Source organism: Panthera uncia, chromosome B4 (genome assembly GCF_023721935.1).
Source record: "Panthera uncia isolate 11264 chromosome B4, Puncia_PCG_1.0, whole genome shotgun sequence".
NCBI classification, from domain to species: domain Eukaryota; kingdom Metazoa; phylum Chordata; class Mammalia; order Carnivora; family Felidae; genus Panthera; species Panthera uncia.
In genome coordinates, this window is record NC_064809.1 from 10577187 (window position 1) to 10601234 (window position 24048).

The following is a 24048-nucleotide window of genomic DNA, read 5'->3' on the forward strand; positions in this document are numbered from 1 at the left end:
CTTGTTCCAGAAAGGATGGAAAATTGCCGATAGATGGGGTGTGTCAGGTTTACGATGGTTACATTTCAGGAGCACGATTAGCCTGTGTTTGGTGTATTGGATCCGCCCCCGGAGGAGCCATGTTACAAGAGCGGTTTTGTTGGTGCTGACCATGGTGAAGTTCATTTTCTTCACAAAGCTTTCTTCCTTCCTATTACATGATAAACTAATAATTACTACACATCTCCCAAATGTAGACCAGTGGCTTCCTTGTTCTAGAAAAAAATACATCCTCATGCTCCACTGGAAATTGGTTTTTATTTTTTTAATTGATTATGAGAGTGAGAGTGTGCATGAGTAGGGGAGGGGCAGAGGTGGGGAGAGAGATTCCCAAACAGGCTCCACGCTGCCGGTGCGGAGCCTGACCCAGGACTTGAACCCACCAACCATAGGATCTTGACCTGAGCTGAGATCAAGAGTCAGGTGCTTAACCAACTGAACCACCCAGGCGCCCCTGGAAATCTGTTCTTAAAGAGGGAAAAGGGGGTGCGCCTGGGTGGCTCATTCAGTTGGGCATCCAACTTTGGCTCAGGTTATGATCTCACGGCTAGTGAGTTCAAGCCCCACACAGGGCTCTGTGCTGACAGCTCAGAGCCTGGTGCCTGCTTTGGATTCTGTGTCTCCCTCTCGCTCTGCCCCTCCCCTGCTCTCTCTTTCACGCTCTCTCTCTCCCTCTCCCTGAAAAATAAATAAAATTTTTTTTTTTAATTTGGAAAAAAAAAGGGGGGAAGGGGGGCAAAGTCATATACCACAGCAGGCAGGGAACATAAATTGCTTCGATGTACACATACAGTAATTCAGCAAATACTTCTTAAGCCCCTACTCTGTGCCAGTGCATTAAAGTGTGTTTCAAATATCTCATCAGAGCTCGTTGATAAGCTCCCTTACAGTTGTGCAAATCAAATCATGAGGCTGGTGCATAGTAAAAGGCCATTGTACTGATTACCCTACCTGCAACTTTTTATCTCTTTAACACCTCATGTTCTAGAAGGGTCCACAGTGAGGCATTTAAGCCTTTGTGTCAGCCACACTGCCAGGATAAGAATCCATTCTTTCTTAACACAAACTTCTCATTTTTTAAAAAAATTCAGTCTTTAATTTAAAGGCTGGGATTTCCCCCGACCCCCATTTTATTTATTTTAGAGAGAGAGAGAGCATGAACACAAGACAGGGAGAGGGAGAAAGAATCTTAAGCAGACTCCACACTCAACGCAGAGCCCGACGTGGGGTTCAGTCCCACAGCCCTGGGATCATGTCCTAAGCTGAAATCAAGAGTCTGCTGTTCAGCTGACTGAGCCACCCAGGAGCCCCCACCACAAGTAAACTTTTCAAATCAAGGCTTATACGTCAGTCCTGAAAACTTAAACATTGTATCATATTTGCTAAGTTTTAAATTAGTTTTTGAGAAAAGAAAAACGTGATAAGTACAGGCTTTAAGTTTCCAGGAGGCAAGAAACCAAAATAGCTTTTACCTCCCAGAGACAGTTTTGGGAAGGCCCAGGCCTGCTCAGAAGATGAGGGCAGAGGCTCCGACCCACTCAGCTCCCTGATCTGTGCTCCTTGTGATCTGACCCCTGAGTTTCTTCCTCGTCAGCAGTCTGAAAGTGGTTAAGAGCTGTCAGTAGACGTCCCTGCCCCATCGGGTTCATCACGACATGGAGGCCTGAAGCAGATACATGGCTTGGGGCCAACACTAATGAGCTGGAGTCACAGTACCGATAAAGGGAATTTAGTAGGAAGAAAAGTCGGTCAGACCTTAGGGCCTTTGCCAGGATTCTGGATCTGCAGGTCTCACCTGCGCTGTCCCCCTTTCGGAGGCAACTAGGAATCCATAAAAATCCAAACCTAACCAAAAACCGTCCTTCGTCCCTGTCGTCGATGCTTGAGTGCGCCCCTACGGACACATCCATACCCGGGCCGTAGGCTGTCTCGGGTGGTGGGCACACGTCCCCCCTACGTGTCCACAGGGAAACAAGCGTTTTTTGCAAACCGGCCTGGCAGGGAAGCTCTACCCTTTTCCGCACCGCGAGGGCCGCGTGTGTGGGTCACCAGTGCCCTCTGCTGGTCGCTGTGGGAAACTGCTCGGCTGTGCCCGAAAATGGAGGGCTGCGGTTTGTCCGCTGGGAGCAGAAATGATGGAACGCAGCCCTTGTGTTCGAGCCAGACCGAGGCCGGGCATGAATAATTTCCTACGTTTGTAAAACGTTTCTCTCCTCTGGCAGGAGTTAAATAATGCATCTTCATTGCACCATATAAACAACCTGCTTGGTGCAGCTGCTCCCTTCCCCAGAGCTGGCCTCGTTCAGAAAAGCGCGGCCGGTGCCTCCGGCAGTTGCTATCACAGGAGAGCAGAGGAAAGATCCGAACCCCCTCTCCCCCTGCCAGGCACTTCTCTGGTGGAAACGCTTGCGTCCTCCTATTTTTCCGGGGTAACTTGCTGTATCTGTGGAATCTGATTTCCTGATCGTCTAATTAGATCAGAGCAGAACTTGCAAGCCAGAAAGAGTGTTAATGCCTTGCTATCAGCCTGGTATGAAGACCACCAGAGGGCCTGAGAGATGCGGGGTCTCAGGCCTGCCCCAGACAGACCTCATCAGAATCTGCACTTTAACAAGGATTTGCACAGCCATCGGCCTTGGCGCCTTTGAGAAAATGTAGTTTAACCGCCACAATTTACAGGAGGGCTTGTGGGGAGGGGGGCGTGTCAGGGCCTTACCTGAAATTATACTAGCCCTGTGACCCTCTGTCAGCTCCCTTCTCCTCTGAGTTCTCTCTGCATTGCCAGCCGGTAATGCTGACAGCTGCAGGCCGGTTCTTGTCACAGATGTGACTTGGGGCCACCTAAAGAGCCCTCTGCTTTCAAGAGCCACCCCCTTTCAGGGCTGTGATACCTAAAAGCCAATTAGAGATTCATACAAACCTACAGTTGGGATGGGCATATTAATAGTGGTCAGTGCATTTATTAGGCGCCCGCTGAGTGCCTGGCACTGTAGCATAAGCTTTACACTTACTGTCTCTAATCTTCATAATTCCACAGGAGGATGGAAGGCTTCTTCCCATTTTCAGATGAGGAAACAGACTCAGAGGGCTTATGTTGCATCCTAAGGTCCTGTGGTTATTAAGTGGCCAATCTGGGAATGGACCTTGGGGGACCAGCTCCAGACCCAAGTCCTGCTGCTTCTGAGATTAGCTTTGGCCTCAAGTGCTTGTTGTTGTTTTTAATGCAAGTTCCCCAGGAAGAGGAGGTATTAAACCACGAGCTTGCTAGGGTGACCCAAGGTGTGCCATCCTAAAAGGCAGCTTGAATTGACAAGAGACAAGGATAAGAGAATGTGTCTCCTCTCTCATCTAAAGTTCTGGGGGCCCAACAGAGTCACTTCAATCATAAGCAAAGATTGGCTGATTAGCTAGAAAATAAACAGACTTTCTTTTCCTTAGAGAATACCACTTCTGTTACCCAACCTGCCTGGGTAAAATCCCTATAAATCAATACATGCTAACAGTATTACCCCAATAGGCAGATAAGGACACTGAGGCCCAAAGGAGAGGATGGACCAGGCAGGGCTGAGTTAGGAAGCCAAGACCTCTGGCTACTGACCTCACTCCCAGCGAGTGGTGTTAATCGCGTTAAGACCTTCCTGGTCTTCTGGGATGAAAGACCTTCCTGGTCTCTAGGGCAGTGGCAGCGGGAGGGAGAGTGTGCTCCTCCTGGTCCAGGGTGACGCCGCCGTGCCAGTCTCTGGGCTGACCCAGGCCAGTGGTTTGCCTCCATCACTAAGAGCCGTGGGCCTGCTCTCCACCCACACCTAGTCGGATGCGTCTGTGACTCATGGGGACAAAGCCACTCAGCCAGCCTCCTCGCCGCCATCCCGGTCCTTCGCCTTTTCTCTTGACTTCTTTGCTTTTAAAAACTGGTGTTCCTGGGAGGTGACGTGTCTGTGCTGCTGCCTGGGTTTGAGAGGAGATTGAGAAGCGGAGCCCGTGTGCCACCGACTGCAAACCCATGACCAAGCAGAGGCCACCCGAACCGCGTTCCCAAGCCTGACGAGACTCGGTGCGCCACGCCCCCTGGTGACCCCTCATTATCCCTCTTCACAGGAGAGTCGGTCACTTTATGTGAAGGCGGGACATGAGTAAACCTCCCACCATTTAACAATTTGGATTTTTAAAAAATCGTTAGTGAATCTGTATAAGCGATGAAAGAAGTTTGCGCCAACAGTAAGCGGTGATGAATCCAAGAGTCGCAGGGACTGGTCCGGGGGGTGTGGTCCCTTCACCTATCTGCAGGCAAGGCCCCATTTAGAGTATCCCAGAAAGAGAAGTGCCTCGTGTCTTCGAAAATATTTCCACGTGAGGTGATTTCTGAATCGGGCGGTTCTCACACCCGCTACATAGCAGGCAGGAGGAGAGGCCGGGATGGTGTGTGCCCCATTTTATTTCTGGGTGTGCCAGGAACAGAGCTCAGGACTTAGTAGCGGTCTCTTCAGATAGCTGTAAGTTCTGTCTCTCAAGGGTGTTCTGACCGTCTATCTGTGTCTTTCTCTGCTTGGCTGACTGACTCACTGACTGAAAGGGGAAATATCTTTTCTGTCCAATTAAAATGCTTCATGTTGTAGCTCAAGGTCACTTCCTCTTTGTTTATGAGTGGAGATCCTGAAATAACGTCAGGAACTGTTTGTCTACAAGGGAACGTAAGAGGTCATTTATTCTCCTGTGGGCAGAACCGCCTGTGACTGATAGGCCCCCGCCCCCATTCACACATCCCCAGGGGTGAGGACTCCGCATTCTCCCAGAGTGATTCAGTTCAGGGACTGGGTGATTTTGGAGGTGCTCCAGAATTAAGACGTTACAAACACCCAGACTCTTCCTGGGCGTGGGTTAGTCGTCTGCGGCTGCCGTAGTGCATACCCGTGACTGAGCGGCTTAAACGACAGAAATCTATTTTCTCAGTTTTCGAGGCTGGGAGCCTCAGCTTAAGATGCCGGCAGATTTGATTCCTGGCCACCTTCCTACTACATCCTCACACGGCAGGGAGAGACAGACACAGAGACAGAGGTCTCTAACTTCTAAGGCCACCAATCCTAGTAAATCAGGGCCCCACTCTCTGACCTCATTTAACCTTAACTGCCACCCTAAAAGCCCCATCTCCAAATACACTTACATCGAAGCTTAGGGCTTCAACACCGGCATTTTGGGGCGATGCGATTCAGTGCCTGGCACTACTCTGGGTGAATATACAAGAAAGTGAGTGAATATACAAGAAAAAGTCGTGCTCTGCTTTGGGTTCCTCCTTTGCGGAACCCGGTTACCATCCTCATTAAACACAAACTCATGCCAGGTCCCTTGAGCAAGCAAAACCCTCACAGTTAACCCCCCTATGTCTGCATCAGATGGACCATTTCCCTGGCACCCCTGTTGCACTGGCTGTGACAGTGTGCCCTGCACTCATTGGGCAGCTGTCCGTCCTGCATCTCTGAGCCATCTGTGCCCAGGGGGTAGAGGCCGGGGTCCTCGGGAGGAGCCACATTCAGCAAGTGGGACAAGGCCGCTGCCCGCTCCCTGGCCTGTGCCCTGGCCTGCAGGAGCTTGGACTCTGAAGGACTCGCCTTGAGAACTTCTTGGAGCACTCGGGTCCTGTGCAGCGGCAGCTCCTGAGCCGGACGGGCGCTTTGCGGGCGTGTGATGGAAGCAGGGGAAGGAGGACGGAGACAAGGAGGCTCAGGAAGAGAAAGAGAGAAGGACGTGAGGGCAACAGAGATGCCGAAGAAGGCGTTCCCAAGGGGACTGTCCCGCGGACAGATCATGAGCTCGGACGGCAGGTGCTGACTGCACTGGACGAGTAAATGCCGGTCTGCTGAGCCGGCCACGGGAGCACCCGCTGCTTTGACTGTGGGATGGCCTCCTCCCGACTCTGCTGCCATTCCTAACTACTCTTGGAAAGTCACGTGAGGTCTTGACTGTTGCAAGTTGGGAAGGAAGTGATGGGCTTGTCCTCGGTGCATTTGGTTTTTAAGGTTGTTTTCGGGACTGGCCGCTTTCTGGTCTGTGGTCCGCATGGAATTCTGGAGAGCCGCCCGCACGAACGGAGGGAACGACAGGCTGGAAGGCGCCGCCCTCACCTGGCTTCTGACCTGGGTCCCCACTGACACGCGCTTCTCAGGCACAGACAGACCGGACACCGTCCCGGCCCTTTCGGGTGTCTCACTGGGCGTCTTCGGCTGGGTCTTAGCGGCAGCCCTTAATCAGCAGGACCTGGTTCTCAGCTCCATGTTCAATCAGGGCTTCAAACCCACTTTGGAGCGATGACGTTGTTCCCGGTCAACCAACACATGGTCTCCGGAGCGACCCACAGGCCTTGCCTTCCTGCTGCCTCCAACATGGAGCATTGCATTCCCCAAACTGGACAGCGCTGCGATCTAGTCCATCCCCTAAAGAGTTAGGGAAATCGAGGCCTGGCACCACTTGCCCCCGACTGCCAGTCCAGTGTGTATTCCACTTGTACCCGTAGGCAGGAGTCCTCAAAGCCAGCCTTGTGACCCCTCCTCCCTTATCAAAGTTCCATCCCTCACTGATACAATCCAGTGTCCTGATTTCCAAAACCTTCTAAATCGGTGGCTGTAAGCTGGGAGCAGTATTGGCTCCAGGGGACATTTGCTGGTGCCTGGAGACATGTTTGATTGTCACAGTTGTTGGGGTGGGACCTGTAACTACCGCACCTAGCAGACAGAGAGCGGGGATGCTCTAAACATCGCACCGTGCGCAGGACAGCCCCACATAACAACATGTTATCTGGCCCAAAATATACAATGGCACCAAGGTTGAAAAACCTAGTCAGTAGCATGATCTAAATGCTAACGACTCCCAAATTTATATCTCAAGCTCGTCCAATTATCTATTACTGCACCGTGAACCACCCATAACTTAGTGGCTCAAAGGAACAACAGTAATTTGTCGAGCTCATGAATCTGCAATCTGGACAGGGCTCAGTGAGGAAGCTTATCTCTGCTCTGCAATGTGTGTGGCCTCAGCTGGGACGAACTGACTCCAGGGGAGAGTGACAGCTGGGGGCGGTCATCCAATTGGCTGTTAGGCTGCCTTGCCGCAGGGGCCCCAGCCGGGCAGGTCACTGGAACACTTCGCATGGCCTCTCGTATGTCCTAGACTTTCCCACGCCATGGCAGGCCGGCTCCGAGACTCAGCAGCCCGAGCAAAAAAGCCAGGTGGGAGCTGGGTCACCTCTGGCCAAACCTCTAAAAGAATTGGAACATCATGTCTGCTGTGCCGTCTGCCTTCATCCATCCATCCCTCAAATCACTCATCAGCAAATATTTAGTAAGCTGCCTACTAGATGCAAAGTGCCCTTTCTGGTGCTGGCAGTACAGAAATAAACAGAGCAGCTAAAAACAAAACAAAACAAAACAAAAACCTCAGGGGCACTTGGGTGGCTCAGTCTGTTGGGCGTCCGGCTCAGGTCATGATCTCACTCACAGTTTGTGAGTTTGAGCCCCGCGTCGGGCTCTGTGCTGACAGCTCGGAGCCTGGAGCTGTTTCAGATTCTGTGTCTCCCTCTCTCTCTCTGCCCCTCCCCTACTCACGCTCTCTCTCTCTCTCAAAAATAAACAAACATTAAAAAAAAAAAACAAAAAACTCTCACCTGGTGGAGTTTCCACGCTAGGAAAGGAGATAATACAATAAACAAAACAAATGTGTCAAATGTATAGTGTGTTAGATAGCAGAAGTACAAAGGATAAAAATACAGCCGGAAAGGGGGTTGGTGCTGGGGTCTGATTTGCAGTTTCGACAGCATGGTCATGGGGGACCTGCTGGACAAGATGTCATGTGAGCAGAGGCCCGAAGGGGACGAGGGCACCAGTCGTAAGGATACGTGAGGACAGAGCACTGCAGGCCAAGGGAACCGCACCCTGAGGTGACAGCACGCCTGGCAGGTTCAAGAAATAGCAGGGCCTCGGGGGAGTGAGAGGGGGAGGGACAGAAAAGGCACCTCCCTGCCTGCCTGAAACCCTCTTTTAAATGGTCAATTTGAATTTCAAGAGGCCAGGCTTTGTCAGGCACAATAGCAGCAGGCTGCAGAAGGGAGGAAGCCACAGGGAGTAAGGAGCTTAGGTCCCTTTTTCCGGGAAGGGTGGGGGGGGGGGCGGGCGGCAGCTCCAGGGAGGAAGGGATGTCTTGCCAGTGCAGGGGCCTCACCTATTGGTAAAAACCGCCTCACACAAGACTCTTGCACCCCTGCCCTGGAAGGTGTCCCCTTTCCATCCCTCCTGCTGTGGTTTTGGGAGGCTGGTCTTTCAATCAGACCGAGGTGAAGGATCCCTGAACATCTTTCTCCTTCTGGAAAGCAGCCACCACGTTGGTCTGTGGGAAGCCTGGGCCTCACCGGTTCAGTAGTGTCACCTTCCTCGCATCAGATGTGGCCGCTGCCCCATGCCTGGCCCTTGAACGAGGCAGAGGGAGGCTCCTGGCTCGCCAGGGGCTGGGAGATCCAATCTAGGGAAGGAGCAAGAGAACACGGAGAGTCCCCCCCTTTCCCGGGCACCTGTATTCTCCTTGCTCCCGGAAAGATGCTGGGTGACCTGGCAGACGTCAGGTCTATGGACCACGTGTGATTTGAGGAAGCAGAAAACGGGCTGAGGTTGTAGGGAAGTAGGGTGGGACGGAGAGGGTCACAAGCAGCGTGCCTTAATAACGCACACGTCTCCTCCCTCAGGTTGCCTTAGAAATGCTTTTTACTGGGGAGCCCATTTCCGCTCAGGAGGCCTTGCTGCACGGGCTGCTCAGCAAAGTAGTGCCAGAAGAGCAGCTGGAGGAAGAGACCATGAGAATCGCAAAGAAGATTGCCTCCTTGAGCCGTCCTGTGGTGTCTTTGGGCAAGGCCACCTTCTACAAGCAGCTGCCCCAGGACCTTAGAACAGCCTACTACCTCACCTCCCAGACCATGGTGGACAACGTGGCCCTGAGGGATGGGCAGGAGGGGATCAAGGCCTTCATCCAGAAGAGAAAACCCATCTGGTCACAGTAAGTGAAACGGAGGAGGAGTCCTGCACCCCCCACCCCCCACCTTCTGAGGCCCAGACACCGCTGCTGCCTGGTGACCGTAGAAGAGACAGCCCGCTGTATCTTATAATGGTTTTGTCGCTTGTGGTCTGTGTGAAAAGCCGTGATTCCGCGGGGGAAGGGATGCGGTGGGGAATCGAATGGAGCGGAGGTTGGGACCTGTGCCGGCCAGCTCTGGCGGAAAGCTCGTACTTGACGTACTCCTTCACGGGGACCACAGGTGAGGGGTCACCGGATGCGGGGGAAGGCGAGGACATGCGAGGCGTGAAAGAAGGATGCCAACCTGATTCCGCTTCCAGAAGCGTCCCCTGAGGCGGAGGCCCTTCTGTCCGCCCGAGAGCAGCGAGACATTTCAAATCTCCCCAAGATTCTCCACGCTGAAAACCTTCTTGATTCCACTGAGAAATAATCACGCCTATGGCTTTGAACTAATCTTCTATGATTTAGAAAGATTACATATTTAGAGAGACTGGTAATTTTATCTTCCCAACCAGACTGTAAGCCGTCTGAGAAAAGAAAGAAAAAAAAAATCCCTGACCTCTTTCTTTGGGTGCCCACACTCGTGGGCGTACGTCAGAGGCCTGGTGTTCCTGGAGCGCGCGTCCTGGCTATCCAACACCCTGAAACCAGGGTCCTGCGCTAGAGCTGGGGATAAAGACCCCGGGGAGACACGGGAGGGACACGGAGCACATGGCCTGCCCACCAGACAACACCCGCTCTGGACACGTTTCCAAACCCTGCCCAGCCTCTGGTAGGCAATAAAACCAGCCCCAGGCGTTCGAGCCCCCCAAGCTGAGCATTCGAATTAGGACCTAAACGTATTTCTTTTCTGGCTTCTGGTCCAACACCGCCTAAGAAACGCTCTAAGTCTCTTGTCCTCAAGCTTTTACCAAGGATCTTATCTTTTTTAAAAAGCCAACTTATCTTCCCTAGGAGTGGAAGGTGGCCATAAATGCGGTCGGTGCTGTGACAGAAATAGAGAACCATGTGGCTCAAACCCGAGGCTCTCATTCAGGCTCGAGTGTGTTGGGAAGGATGCCCCCTCACGCTTTCACAGATTCCTACTGAGATTGACATTTTTGTTTTTGCTTTGCCTGAGTTTAGAAAGGTTAAAAAAAAAAAAAAAAAGCGTTTTCTTAGAAAGGAGGAACTCGTTAGTAAGATGGTCCTCATGAGCAGAGGTCCCCGCGTCCTGGCCGCCTGGGAGGTGCTAAGTGCCATCCGCACACTCGTGTTCCGTCTTCGTTCGGAACCCAGTAGAGCAGGTGCTAGTTATTCCCGTCCCACAGATGTGTTGTCAAGGCCTGCTTCGTGCCAGGTCAGACAGTGGACACGGGGTAGGGTGAGGGTTCCAGACTCTGCCTGCCTGAAGCAACACCGGAGGCCCTTTCCCTCTGGCCGCGCCACCTCCTGCGGAGCGCCCGGGCTGGTGTGAGGCCGGCCAGGGAGAGGACTTCCCTGCCCCACGGTGGCTTTCCGAAGCAAGGGAACGGGCCACACACTCCCTGCTATGCAACTTGCCCGTGCACAACAGACATCAGCTGCGAATTTTGGCAGACCCCTGACGGAGTTTTCCCTACGAAGCTAATACAGAGCTGGCTGAAGTTCTGGACTAGATTGTGAAGGACCGGGCTGTCACCGTCTGCTCAGAAACAGGGCTGTCGCCGGGGCCCCTCCGCTACCTTCCTGCCCAGGTGGCCTGCCGTGGAAGTCATTATTTCACAGTTACTGGATCACACAGCGTAGGGGACAGGGTGTGAGAAAGGTTCCGGGCCTCAGAGAAAGTGACAAGGCCTCCCCTCACACACCCGTCTGGCCAATGCAAATCCAAAGTTAAGTTTCCAGGGTCTGTATGAACTTGCACCATCCTCCAAAACTGTGAGATCCCCCGGGCTCTCGGCTGGCTTCCCAGTGCACTCAGGGACCAGCTATAGATCTTAACACTCGCCTGTGGAGAAAATAACCCAGAAGGAAGATCTGCCCCCACCCTTTGAAGTCATAGAATTCATCCCCAGGAAAATCTAAATCCGGGGTTAGTTTGCATCTCTGCTTTCCTCCACTGGGACGCTGAATGAGATTGTTCTGATAGCCACACACGATGTTCGCTTTTGGAAAGCCTAGTGTGTGTCGTCTTTCCCTCTGCACCGCGCACTTCTCGGGGAGCCCTGCTGGGCTCAGCCCAGCCAACCGCATCCCTACAGTTCAGGCACGGGAACCGGTATCCACTCCAGCTCGGGGTGAGCGAGCACTCCAGAGGCCGGCTTGAGCCCCAGAGAACACAAGCACAGGAGGGACACCGTTTGCTCTACTGCAGTGAACTCGGGGTAGCTGCCATTCGGGAACCAGTGCTGATTTCATGAGCCTCAATTCCTCAGTTCCTGCGAGCAGCCCAGTGAGGCAGTTCTTACCAGCCCCCTGGTGCGCAGGAGGCTCTGGGAAGTTCTGGCATTTGCCAAAGTCAGGCCCGTGTGTGGCTTTGGGTCCGTGGGCTTCTGAAGGCCGTGCACCTGACCACCGCACCGTGTTCCTCCCGACATCCTGGAAAGGTTCCTGTTCCAGCCCGCACACACTGACCACCAGTCGGAAATGCCACAGCCAAGGCAACGCAGTTTCGCTTCCAGGAGGAGATACGGGAAAAGCAGGGATCTGAACGCAAACAGCATCCTGGCCCCAGGTCTGCCACGGAACTAGCTGTGTGGCAGGTGCAGGTGACAAAACTGCTTTCGCCGCTCAAGAGGGCGTGTCTGTAACAATGACACCATCGGACACTCTTGTCCTCTTCCTTGTGACATTCCGGATTCTACGATGCCGGGATTTGGGAACTCGCTACGAAATTTGAAACAGGCCGCTTTTGCTCAAAGAAAATGCTCTTTTTCAAATGGAGAAGATGGGCATTTTACCTGGAGGAGTAGTACACACTGGAAACACCTGAGCACATCTGAGACCAACAACTCCATTACAGATATTCAGAGCTGTGGGGGCCACATCCAAACCTTCTGAAGATGTGGCCAACTAGGAAGACCCGCCCTGAGGCACATCTCCCCAAAATTGGCTCTTACCCTGAATTTTGTCTGGGTGCCTTATTCAGCCAGCCCCGCCCTCCACTTTCTTCTCCTTCTGAAAACCCATGGCACTAAGAGTCGCGTTTCCAAAGTGTGGCCTGTGGATGACCTGGGTCTTCAAATGCAGATTCCCGGGCTCCTCATCAGAGCTACTGAATCACAAATGCAGACTCCCGGGGCCCAAAAATATGTATTAAAAGAAAAAAAAAGCGGGTTTCCAAGTGATTCTGCTGCGCAGTAAAATGTATGAGCTGACTGCACGCAGGTGGAGGTGACCCATCTGTCTCCAGCTGTATCTGTATTTTAACGGTCAAAGCAGTGCAGGTGCTGTGGTGAAGTTCCGGGCAGTCACCGCTGGCTCCGAGAGGGATGTCAACAGCCTCTTCCAGGAGCCTCTCGAAACCATCCAGGCAGGCAGGTTTTCGGGCCTTTGTAGGCCCTCGGTGCTCATGCCTTTGGGAGCCCCACCCCATATCACATTAAACATCAGAAATAGGGGCGCTCAGTTACGCATCTGAACTACGGCTCAGGTCGTGATCTCACGGTTCATGAATTCGAGCCCCGCATTGGGCTCTCTGCTGTCAGCTCAGAGCCTGCTTCGGATCCTCTGTGTCCCTCTCTCTCCACCCCTCCCCTGCTCACGTGCTTGTTCTCAAAAATAAAATAAACATTAAAAAAAAATCTGAAATATATCCATATTCCACACTAAATATAATGCTTCTATTTAGGGAAAGGAGCTAAACGATTTGCTTTATAAATTATTTTTAAATATTTGACTAACGATGATTATTTCTTGGCAGTCATCAAGATTCTGGAAGTTAAACATTCTTGAAGTTGACGTGTTACAGCTAATAAAATATTAAATTTCGATCTTGCAAGGGTTTCTCTTTTATATTTTGGAGCCCCAAGTTTATTTTTCAGGTCCCAAAGAGAGGCCCATGGAAAGCTGGCAGGCTACCTATTCTGTGCCTACAGGGTCTCCTGGATGAGCTGGCCCAGCCCCCTCTGGTTCCCTGGTGTAGGAGAGGTGGCCCTTCCATACGGAAAGGGGGAGCGAGGGAAGGAAGGTGTGGGTTGGCAAATCCAGCGTTATGAGGTTTATACTCCCCGTGTGGCAGTCTTCTGACATCCTTAGTGATTTACAGTCCCTTCGGGTCTCCCTGTCACGACCAGGGATGTTTAAGCACAGACTCTAAAACCAATTTGCACATTTTTTTTTTCACATTTAAGACCGCTTTCTTCTTTATGTTGTTTGTTTTCAATATTCACCTAACCAAAACATGATAATTGCCAGTTTTAGAAACTTCTAGAAATTCAGAAAAAGAAAAAAAATGTATCAGCCTGAGGGGAATGCGATCTAGAGCCCATCAACACTTAAATTTACGTAGTGATTGCTCTGCACCAGGCACCATCTTAAGCATTTTGCAGATGTTAGCACGTGAATCCTCACAAAAATCTCTAGGAAGTAGGCCTTATGAATGCCGTTGGACAGACAAGAAACCAAAATACGAAGTTATTAAGTGACTTGCCCACTATCACCCAGCTAGGAAGGGGCAGGTTCTGGTCAAAACTTTCACTTTGTAAAACTGATTAAGGAAATGTGGTCTGAGAATTTCAAAGACCTCTCTGCATCATGTGTCCCGTACAGGGCACCTGGGTTGTGAAACGCAGCGGGTCCAGTTGTGGGGCCACGGGCTTGTGACTGCCACACCATGCGACTCTCCTGCCCCCTCTTTTACTGCCCCCACTACACTGCATCACTCAGCAGATAACTTCTGTGGGGTGGGAACCACGTTAAATTATTTCTTCCTTTTTTTTTTTTAATGTTTATTTTTGAGAGCTCGAGTGCATGAGTGGGGGAGGGGCAGAGAGAGAGGGAGCCACAATCCAAGGCAGGCTCCAGGCTCTGAGCTGTCAGCACAGAGCCCCATGTGGGGCTCGAACCCACAAATTGTGAGATCGTGACCTGAGCTGAAGCTGGACACTTAACCGATTGAGCCACCCAGGCACCCCTAAATTATTTCTTGTTAATTCCTAGTCGAGTGTCCCACCCTCTCCAACCCCCCCCCCTCCCTCCTCTCCCCCCCCCCCCCCGCAAAGGTGTGCATTCCTGCAGGAGCACAGTTAGTCTTTACTGGGCATTTGGATCCTCAGAGGCTAGGCACTGCTCAGCACAGAGCAGGCCTTCGGGAAGATCCGCTAGGTCCAGTTAAATGTTACCAGGGGTACAGTTCCCCCGCACAGGCTACATGATACAGACGGGCTTTTAAAAAATCCTCAGTTCACATTTTCTCCATCAGTTTTGGGAAGTGAAATAACTGAGCAGAACACGAACTAAATCACTGTTTTCTTTGTAGATCCGGCAAAGCCGGTGAGCATCTCTGTGTAAATGTAGGTCGGTACTTGGGCGTCGTGTTGCTCTGCTTCGATGCAGTCAGTCCCAGGGGTTCTGTAAAGCCTGTTTTCTTTCTTTAAAGGTATTGCTGAAGCATGTTTTAGTCTCCAAATGCTAACACTTCTGGTGATAAAACATTCCAGAGAGGCATATACCATATGTGGTTGGTTGGCAAGGGGTGAAGATATCTAATAGATGGGCACTTGATAGAATCTATCAGATTGGTTAATATGCTGATTTGAACCTTAAGCCAAAATTGTCTCATTTGTTACTGTTGTCGAAGTTTTTACTGTGATCATTTGATAATTATCCTTTAAGATAGCCAGTCTGTCCAGTTTTTACCAATGACGTTTCCCAAGGCCCCTCAGTTCCTGTATCAGCAACCCCTCCCCATTCCAATGGGGGTGGACAGGTGCCAGGCTCAATGGTTGTGCCCCTCCCCCTCCCCACACAAGGACCATCACACCCCTCCTCAGTGTGGGTGTGACCAGTCTCCCCAAGGTTACCACGTTCCCATGAAAACAGATTTAACTTCCTTTTAGTTGCATTGATTTTCTTTTTTTTCTGGATCTATTTCCAAAAGAAATAGGCAAGAGGTGATTTTTAAAACATCAATGCTTGGGTCACCATTCCTTCTAGTGGAAACCACAGTAAAAACTCTCATCCATATTTTCCCCTTCCTGCCTCCCCACCAACCTTGGTGCTTCTCTGTGTGACCTCCTGTGGAATTGGGATCTTGATTAGAGGGTTCCGGAAGATGGCGGCGTAGGAGGACGCGGGGCTCACAGCGCGTCCTGCCGATCACTTAGATTCCACCTACACCTGCCTAAAGAACCCAGAAAACCGCCAGAGGATTAGCAGAAGGGAGTCTCCGGGGTCAAGCGCAGACTAGAGGCCCACGGAAGAGGGTAGGAAGGGCGGCGAGGCGGTGCGCGCTCCACGGACTGGCGGGAGGGAGCCGGGGCGGAGGGGCGGCTCGCCGGCCAAGCAGAGCCCCCGAGTCTGGCTGGCAAAAGCGGAGGGGCCGGACGGACTGTGTTCCGACAGCAAGCGCGACTTAGCGTCTGGGAGGTCAGAAGTTAACAGCTCTGCGCGGAAAGCGGGAAGGCCGGAGGACAAAGGGAGGGGGAGCTGCTGAGCCCCCGGACGGCAGAGCTCAGCTTGGCGGGGAACAAAGGCGCCAGCGCCATCTCCCCCGCCCATCCCCCAGCCAAAATCCCAAAGGGAACCAGTTCCTGCCAGGGAACTTGCTCGCTCTGCGCAAACACCCAACTCCGTGCTTCTGCGGAGCCAAACCTCCGGCAGCGGATCTGACTCCCTCCCGCTGCCACAGGGCTCCTCCTGGAGTGGATCACCTAAGGAGAAGCGAGCTAAGCCTGCCCCTCCAGCCCCCGTGCACCTTGCCTACCCACCCCAGCTAATACGCCAGATCCCCAGCAACACAAGCCTGGCAGTGTGCAAGTAGCCCAGACGGGACACGCCACCCCACAGTGAATCCCGCCCCTAGGAGAGGGGAAGAGAAGGCACACACCAGTCTGACGGTGGCCCCAGCAGTGGGCTGGGGGCAGACATCGGGTCGGACTGCGGCCCCGCCCACTAACTCCAGTTATACACCACAGCACAGGGGAAGTGCACTGCAGGTCCTCACCACGCCAGGGACTCTCCAAAATGACCAAACGGAAGAATTCCCCTCAGAAGAATCTCCAGGAAATAACAACAGCTAATGAACTGATCAAAAAGGATTTAAATAATATAACAGAAAGTGAATTTAGAATACTAGTCATAAAATTAATCGCTGGGCTTGAAAACAGTATACAGGACAGCAGAGAATCTCTTGCCACAAAGATCGAGGGACTAAGGAACAGTCACGAGGAGTTGAAAAACGCTTTAAACGAAATGCAAAACAAAATGGAATCCACGATGGCTCGGCTTGAAGAGGCAGAGGAGAGAATAGGTGAACTAGAAGATAAAGTTATGGAGAAAGAGGAAGCTGAAAGAAAGAGAGATAAAAAAATCCAGGAGTATGAGGGGAAAATTAGAGAACTAAGTGATACACTAAAAAGAAATAATATACGCATAATTGGTATCCCAGAGGAGGAAGAGAGAGGGAAAGGTGCTGAAGGGGTACTTGAACAAATTATAGCTGAGAACTTCCCTGAACTGGGGAAGGAAAAAGGCATTGAAATCCAAGAGGCACAGAGAACTCCCTTCAGACGTAACTTGAATCGATCTTCTGCACGACATATCATAGTGAAACTGGCAAAATACAAGGATAAAGAGAAAATTCTGAAAGCAGCAAGGGATAAACGTGCCCTCACATATAAAGGGAGACCTATAAGACTCGTGACTGATCTCTCCTTTGAAACTTGGCAGGCCAGAAAGGCTTGGCACGATATCTACAGTGTGCTAAACAGAAAAAATATGCAGCCGAGAATCCTTTATCCAGCAAGTCTGTCATTTAGAATAGAAGGAGAGATAAAGGTCTTCCCAAACAAACAAAAACTGAAGGAATTTGTCACCATGAAACCAGCCCTACAAGAGATCCTAAGGGGGATCCTGTGAGACAAAGTACCAGAGACATCACTACAAACATAAAACATACAGACATCACAATGACTCTAAACCCATATCTTTCTATAATAACACTGAATGTAAATGGATTAAATGCGCCAACTAAAAGACATAGGGTATCAGAATGGATAAAAAAACAAGACCCATCTATTTGCTGTCTACAAGAGACTCATTTTAGATCTGAGGACACCTTTAGATTGAGAGTGAGGGGATGGAGAACTATTTATCATGCTCCTGGAAGCCAAAAGAAAGCTGGAGTAGCCATACTTATATCAGACAAACTAGACTTTAAATTAAAGGCTGTAACAAGAGATGAAGAAGGGCATTATATAATAATCACAGGGTCTATCCACCAGGAAGAGCTAACAATTATAAATGTCTATGCGCCAAATACCCGAGCCCCCAGATATATAAAACAATTACTCATAAACATAAGCAACCTTATTGATAAGAATGTGGTCATTGCAGGGGACTTTAACACCCCACTTACAGAAATGGATAGATCATCTAGACACACAGTCAATAAAGAAACAAGGGCCCTGAATGATACATTGGATCAGATGGACTTGACAGATATATTTAGAACTCTGCATCCCAAAGCAACAGAATATACTTTCTTCTCGAGTGCACATGGAACATTCTCCAAGATAGATCATATACTGGGTCACAAAACAGCCCTTCATAAGTTTACAAGAATTGAAATTATACCATGCATACTTTCAGACCACAATGCTATGAAGCTTGAAATCAACCACAGGAAAAAGTCTGGAAAACCTCCAAAAGCATGGAGGTTAAAGAACACCCTACTAACGAATGAGTGGGTCAACCAGGCAATTAGAGAAGAAATTAAAATATATATGGAAACAAACGAAAATGAAAATACAACAATCCAAACGCTTTGGGATGCGGCGAAGGCAGTCCTGAGAGGAAAATACATTGCAATCCAGGCCTATCTCAAGAAACAAGAAAAATCCCAAATACAAAACCTAACAGCACACCTAAAGGAAATAGAAGCAGAACAGCAAAGGCAGCCTAAACCCAGCAGAAGAAGAGAAATAATAAAGATCAGAGCAGAAATAAACAATATAGAATCTAAAAACATCAATGCTTGTATTTATGAAGTGTCTACTTAATTGCAAAGCCCTATGCTAGGCACTATGGGATGGGTTTGTTTTGTTCTAAGCATAAGACAATTGCGACCCTCCGTGAACTTAGTCTAAATCATGAACATGTTAGCATTCAAGTACGAAACAGTTATCACGGTACAAGAATCAGAGAGCTGAGTTACCTCTGAGCTCACCCCTATCACTAGCTGTTCAACCTCTTTGAGTCTGAAGGTCTTGGTGGTTATGAGGGGTGACAGTAACACCCACCTCCTAACTGGTTAGGAGGGTTCAATTAATGTATGCGTAGCAATACTGTTGACCACTTACCCCATAACTCCATATCCCCCTGTCCCACCCCCATTACGCCTGCAGGTGCAGTGGGCAGTTTCCACAGGTAAGCGCTTCCCCCTGTCATGGACTGAATTCTGTTCCCACCAACTTCCTCCGTTGAAGGCCTGCTCCCCAGCGCGACTGCATTTGGAGGAAGGGCCTCTGAAGAGTAAGGTTAAAGGAAGTCGCCAGGATGGAACCCTACTCCCATAAGACCAGTGTCCTTAGGAGAGGAGAGAGACATACAAGGGATGTGCACGCACAGAGGAAAAGCCATACGTAGATACAGCAAGAAGGCAGTCGCCCGCCAGCAGCAGATAGACACCTCCAGAGAAACCAAACCTGCCGACACCTGATTGTGGACTGTCAGCCCCCAGAACTGTAAGGAAATAAATCTCTTCCCCTAGGCCCCCCAGTCTGTGGTATCTTGTTGTAGCGGCCTGAGCTAAGACACACCCTCAGGCACTTCTCTCTGCCTCTTTGGGAGTGATTTTTGGCATTCCACCAGCTGGCTCGGCCTTCAGCAGGCCAACCAGGGACACCCCTGGAGCAGCAGGAGACAGGAGCCTATGGATAAATACCACCCCCCCCCCCCGTTGACTGAGGAAACAACGCTGAGATATGGGTCTGTGTGTTCTCAAAAGGGCCCGGCAGGGCTGAACCCCATCATCCACAGCACCGACCCGTCGGTTCACGAAGACTTTACCAGCTCTCTCCTTCCCTGCCTTCCCTTGTCCCACACCCTCACTTGGGATCCTGCCATCACTTTCCAAATAAACAACCTTCACGTAAGTCCTTGATTCAGGGTCTGCCTTTGGGAGAATACTGAACTAAGTCAAGAGGCAGATTGACACTGGCCTCTCAGTGAGCGTCCCCTTCCCCTAACAAAAAAGTGAGACCAAGATTTAGCAACAGAACACATGTTACAATGAAGCAATGGGAGAGGCTGCTGAATGAGCCCCACTGGCAACGTCGATTATAGGAATCAAGAGGAGAATCCATTTTGATAGGATCATCTGCATAAAGCTTTGACTTTTCAAGCTGGAAGGGATCTCAGTTCTCAGTTACCTCACAAGTTATGACATCACACACACGGTGTCTACATGACTGAAGAGGAACAGACCTACCCAGTACTGGTACCAAAAGCAGGATCCTCTGACCAAGAGTGGGATGGCCTCGCTATTGACGTCCCCTCGAAACGATGAGGGTAAGCCCCCATAAATGTTCCAAGTTCTCTGGAAGTTTCTTTAGCAATGTTCAGGAAAAAGGCAGAGCAGGTGTGTTGTCCCCAAAGTCCCCTCCAGAGGTCCCTCGAGAAAGAATTTATGAGCTGCTCCTCTCCAGTCCCTTCCTTGACATTTATTGGCTTTTTGATGAACATTAGAATAATTCTTTTGTCAACTGCTTCTCATTAAGGACCTGGTGATGTTCTTTCTGACTGTTATTTTACTCAATATCATGCCTGGTTACTGTGAGAAGAGGTTCCACTTAGAAACCATCCATCTTTGCAGCAGGAAAGAGCTCAGGTAGGCCCACAGAGATACCCCTCCTGCGTTAACAGCCGCCCCGGGGCACGTGCAGAGAACTTAGACAAATGTCCAGGCTTTAATGAATGGCTCACCCTCCAGCATCATGCTCCTCCATTTCCTTAAAGACATATTTCAGGTTTGATTCTGTTTCTTTTTAAAATAAATCATGGAGAGCTTGTGGGTGAAATAATCACCAGGACTTAGTCCTTAGGGGTGACACAGTCTCACCATGAATGACAAGTCTGCCTTGGAAAAGTCTGGAACTAGCAAGTGTTGAAAGCAGGCGTCCAGTTTCCTTGATGGACTGTTTATTTCTTCCCTCACATGCACCGTCTTAACATGATGATGGCATAGGGAAGCACTTGGAGACGTCTGAAGTTCCCACCACTCATGTCAACAATGTCAAGGTCCACATGCCCTCCTCCACCTTCCCTACCACCAGATATGTGAATCTAACCAGGAAGGGCACACTTTTTAAAAAGGTTTTTAATTATGAACAATTTCAAACACATGGAAAAGTTGAGAGAAAAGTGTCACACACTACCACGTACTCAGCTTTAACAATTATTACCCAGATTTCTAACAATTACCGGGGCACCCAGGTGGCTCAGTCGGTTAAACGTCCGACTTTGGCTCAGATCATGATCTCACAGTTTGTGGGTTTGAGCCCTGCATGGGACTGTGTGCTGAGAACTCAGAGCCTGGAGCCTGCTTCAGATTCTGTGTCTCCCTCTCTCTCTCTCTCTCTCAAAAATAAACATTAAAAATATCTTTATAACAATTATCGATGGATAACATATCCATGGCCAATCTTGTATGCTCTGTCCCATACTCACTACCCCCATCCGCAGACTATTTTGAAGTGAACCCCAGAGTGGCCTCATTCAAACAAAATACACTGCTATCATCCAGGAAATTCCAGGGGATTTAGGAGCTCTGTGTCAGGAACCAGGCTCTAACACCAAATATTAGAACAAAAGACGCTCCTAGTGCTGTTATCGGGAAATTACAAGGGTCTCGGGAGCTATACGCCAGGAACAAGGGCTGAGACCAACATACGTGCTTTCTTTGATCTCACAACAACATACTTCATACCTTCCCTCCTCTGTTTCATGCCTCTACCCCTCCTCCCAGGATCACTTTCCAAAGTAAATCACCTGCTTGCCAAGCTGGGGCTTGGGCAGTGCTTTCTACAGGAAGCCCAGGCTAAGATACCAACCTAGGAGAGGGGCCAAGGGAGATCTAAGAATGACAGCAAAGGGGAGTCCCAATGTGACGGCCGGGCAGGAGGCCTGGAGAGGAACCAGCCCCAACCGAAGGAGAACAGAAGCCTCTGGAGGGATGTGTCCAAGAGATTCATTGAAACTCATATGTCTGACATCGGACATCACGGACACGTGGAAGGCTGTCCTGAGAGGCCAGAGGGCATCGGAGCAGCGTGAATCTGTTTAGGTCATCACTGCTGACCAAAGGGCAGTGCAAAGGGTGCATTGATGTGCTCTTGGGGTAAGAGAAATTTAGTGCGACATGAAACTTTAGAAAATGGCCACCCCCTGTACCCTCAGGAAAGAATGAGAAATTCAGAAAAAGCTTTATGAACAACGGTGAGCCAGGGTGTTATTTATGCTGGAACAGAATATAAGGAGCAGAACTGGCTGGAGTCCACAAGTGTGGTCATTCCAGGACCTCTGCTGGAAGGGAGAACGAAAGCTACAAAGTCTGGTGGGTGCAAAGTGGAACCCGCGTCGTCCAGGACAAGGACAGGAGTAGAAAACTGGCGTCATCGGGCTTTGATCTGTAGTTGGGCCGACAGTATACACCCCTGTTAATTTCCCAGCTGTGGTGGATGTGGTGGCGTAAGATGTGAACATGAGAGGAAGCTGCTGGAAGGAGCCCCGCGCTATCTTTGAAACTCTCAGGTAAATCTGGAATTATTTTCAAAATAAAAAGTTCTCTCTTTTTTTTTTTTACAGTGATAACGCAGCTGCATTAGGGTTCTCTGAGAACCAGAACGAGTAGGACAGTTGGACAGACAGAGATCTTTAGAAAGAGATGAATCATGAGGAACTGGCTCATGCCCTTGTGGCATCTGAGTGGGTCCCACCGTCTGCAGTGGGCAAACCGAACAGCCGGCAGGCCTAGAGCTGGTGATGAAGTTCACGGGCGGAGAGCCACGTCCGAAGGCCTGAAGCAGGAGCTTCTCAGGGCAGGAGAAGACGGGTTGTCCGGGTTCCTGCAGTCACGCAGGACGTGAGAGAACCTTCCCTGCCTCCTGCTTTTTGTTCCGCTCACGCCCTCAACTGATTGGATGAGTTCCGCCCATCTGGGGAGGGCAGTCCACTTTACTCAGTCTACCAATTCAAATGCTGAGGTCTTCCCGGAACCCTCACAGCCACCCTCCAGAATTAATGTTTAACCAGCTACTTGGGCATCCTGTGGTCCAGCCGGGTGGACACATAAAATTAACCCTCACGGTATCTGTGTTTGTATATGTACAGCCCAGCCCTGGAAAGGTACACTCAAAACGGATAATGGTGTTTGCCTCTGGGGAGAACACCCGCGGGGAGGGGGACTGGGGTCAGGGTGAGAGAGACTCACTTTTGCACTGCATACCCTTTTGTACTGTTCACATGTGTTGCCGTTTTTAATTTTTTTTTTTTAACGTTTATTTATTTTTAAGACAGGGAGAGACAGAGCATGAACAGGGGAGGGTCAGAGAGAGGAAGACACAGAATCTGAAACAGGCTCCAGGCTCTGAGCTGTCAGCACAGAGCCCGACGCGGGGCTAGAACTCACGGACCGCGAGATCATGACCTAAGCCGAAGTCGGCCGCCTAACCGACTGAGCCACCCAGGCGCCCCGTGTTGCCGTTTTTAAACACGTGTACATAGTACCACACTCAAAAAATTACAATAGTCACAGGCGCCCAGGATATGCTCTGTGGGAGGCAGACTGTGAGGGCAATGTCGTGTGCACCAGGTATTCAGGAAGAGCCTTCAGATGAACAGCTGTGGGAGACAAGCAGGAACAGGCAGAGGCAGAAGTCCAGGGGCAGCCGACCTCCCGGTAAGCTCCACAGCCAACACAGCCACCAGCGTTCTTCCCCCTGGGCTAAAATGGCAGGAACCATCACACCTGTCTCTGCTGGTCCCTGGGTGCAGGCTGTGGTGGGAAGGGCATGAACCGGGTCTAGGTGATTACTCATAGCCAAGGTACCCTCTGCAGGGTGGCGGCCAAAGGCAGAAGTTGGGACAGCACATCCTTCCCCAGAAACGGAATCTAGGTGACATGTCTGCATGTCCCCCACAGGAACAATATAAGCTCATTATAACAGGGAAACAGTTATGATGTAGTCAGAGGGGGGGGAAAGGACACACATTTGTATCTATAGCATGTAACAATTAGGCAAAGCAAACAATAAAAATAATTCTGGGGGCACCTGGGTGGCTCAGTTGGTTGAGCATCCGACTCTTGATCTTAGCTCAGGTCACAATCTCACAGTTCATGAGATCAAGTCCCGCATCAGGCTCTGTACTAACAGAGTGGAACCTGCTTGGGATTCTCGCTCTCTCCCTCTTTCTCTGTCTCTCTCAAAATAAATAAATGAACTTAAAAAAAATAAAAATAACTTTTTAAAAGGTCATTATGGGGCACCTGGGTAGCTCAGTTGGTTGAACCTCCGACTTCGGCTGAGGTCATGATCTCACGGTTCATGGGTTCAAGCCCCATGTTGGGCTCTGTGCTGACAGCTCACAGCCTGGAGCCTGCTTCGGATTCTGTGTGTCCCTCTCTCACTGCCCCTCCCCCATTCACACTCTATCTCTTTCTCTCAAAAGTAAGTATTAAATTTTTTTCAAATAAATAAAATAAATAAAAGGTCATTATATTCCTAGAAACTGGAACTGGAAGAAAATATTCCAAAATGTAAAAAATTTTTTTCTGGA

General features: G+C 50.3%; 1 protein-coding gene across 2 annotated transcripts in view; it reads left to right on the plus strand.

Moving 5' to 3' along the window:
* ECHDC3 (enoyl-CoA hydratase domain containing 3) overlaps positions 1–22946 on the plus strand; it is a 35091-nt gene extending 12145 nt beyond the window's left edge. Inside the window, exons 5-6 of one of the 2 annotated variants that reach the window (XM_049626857.1) lie at positions 8765–9072; positions 22078–22946. In XM_049626857.1, coding sequence (XP_049482814.1) covers positions 8765–9072; positions 22078–22123 — 354 coding nt within the window. In that variant the 3' untranslated portion in view covers positions 22124–22946. Of the gene's footprint in view, positions 1–8764; positions 9073–18617; positions 19724–22077 lie in introns of those variants that run through there. The other variant, XM_049626856.1, reaches the window with a different exon arrangement.
* The last annotated feature ends 1102 nt before the right edge of the window (positions 22947–24048 follow it).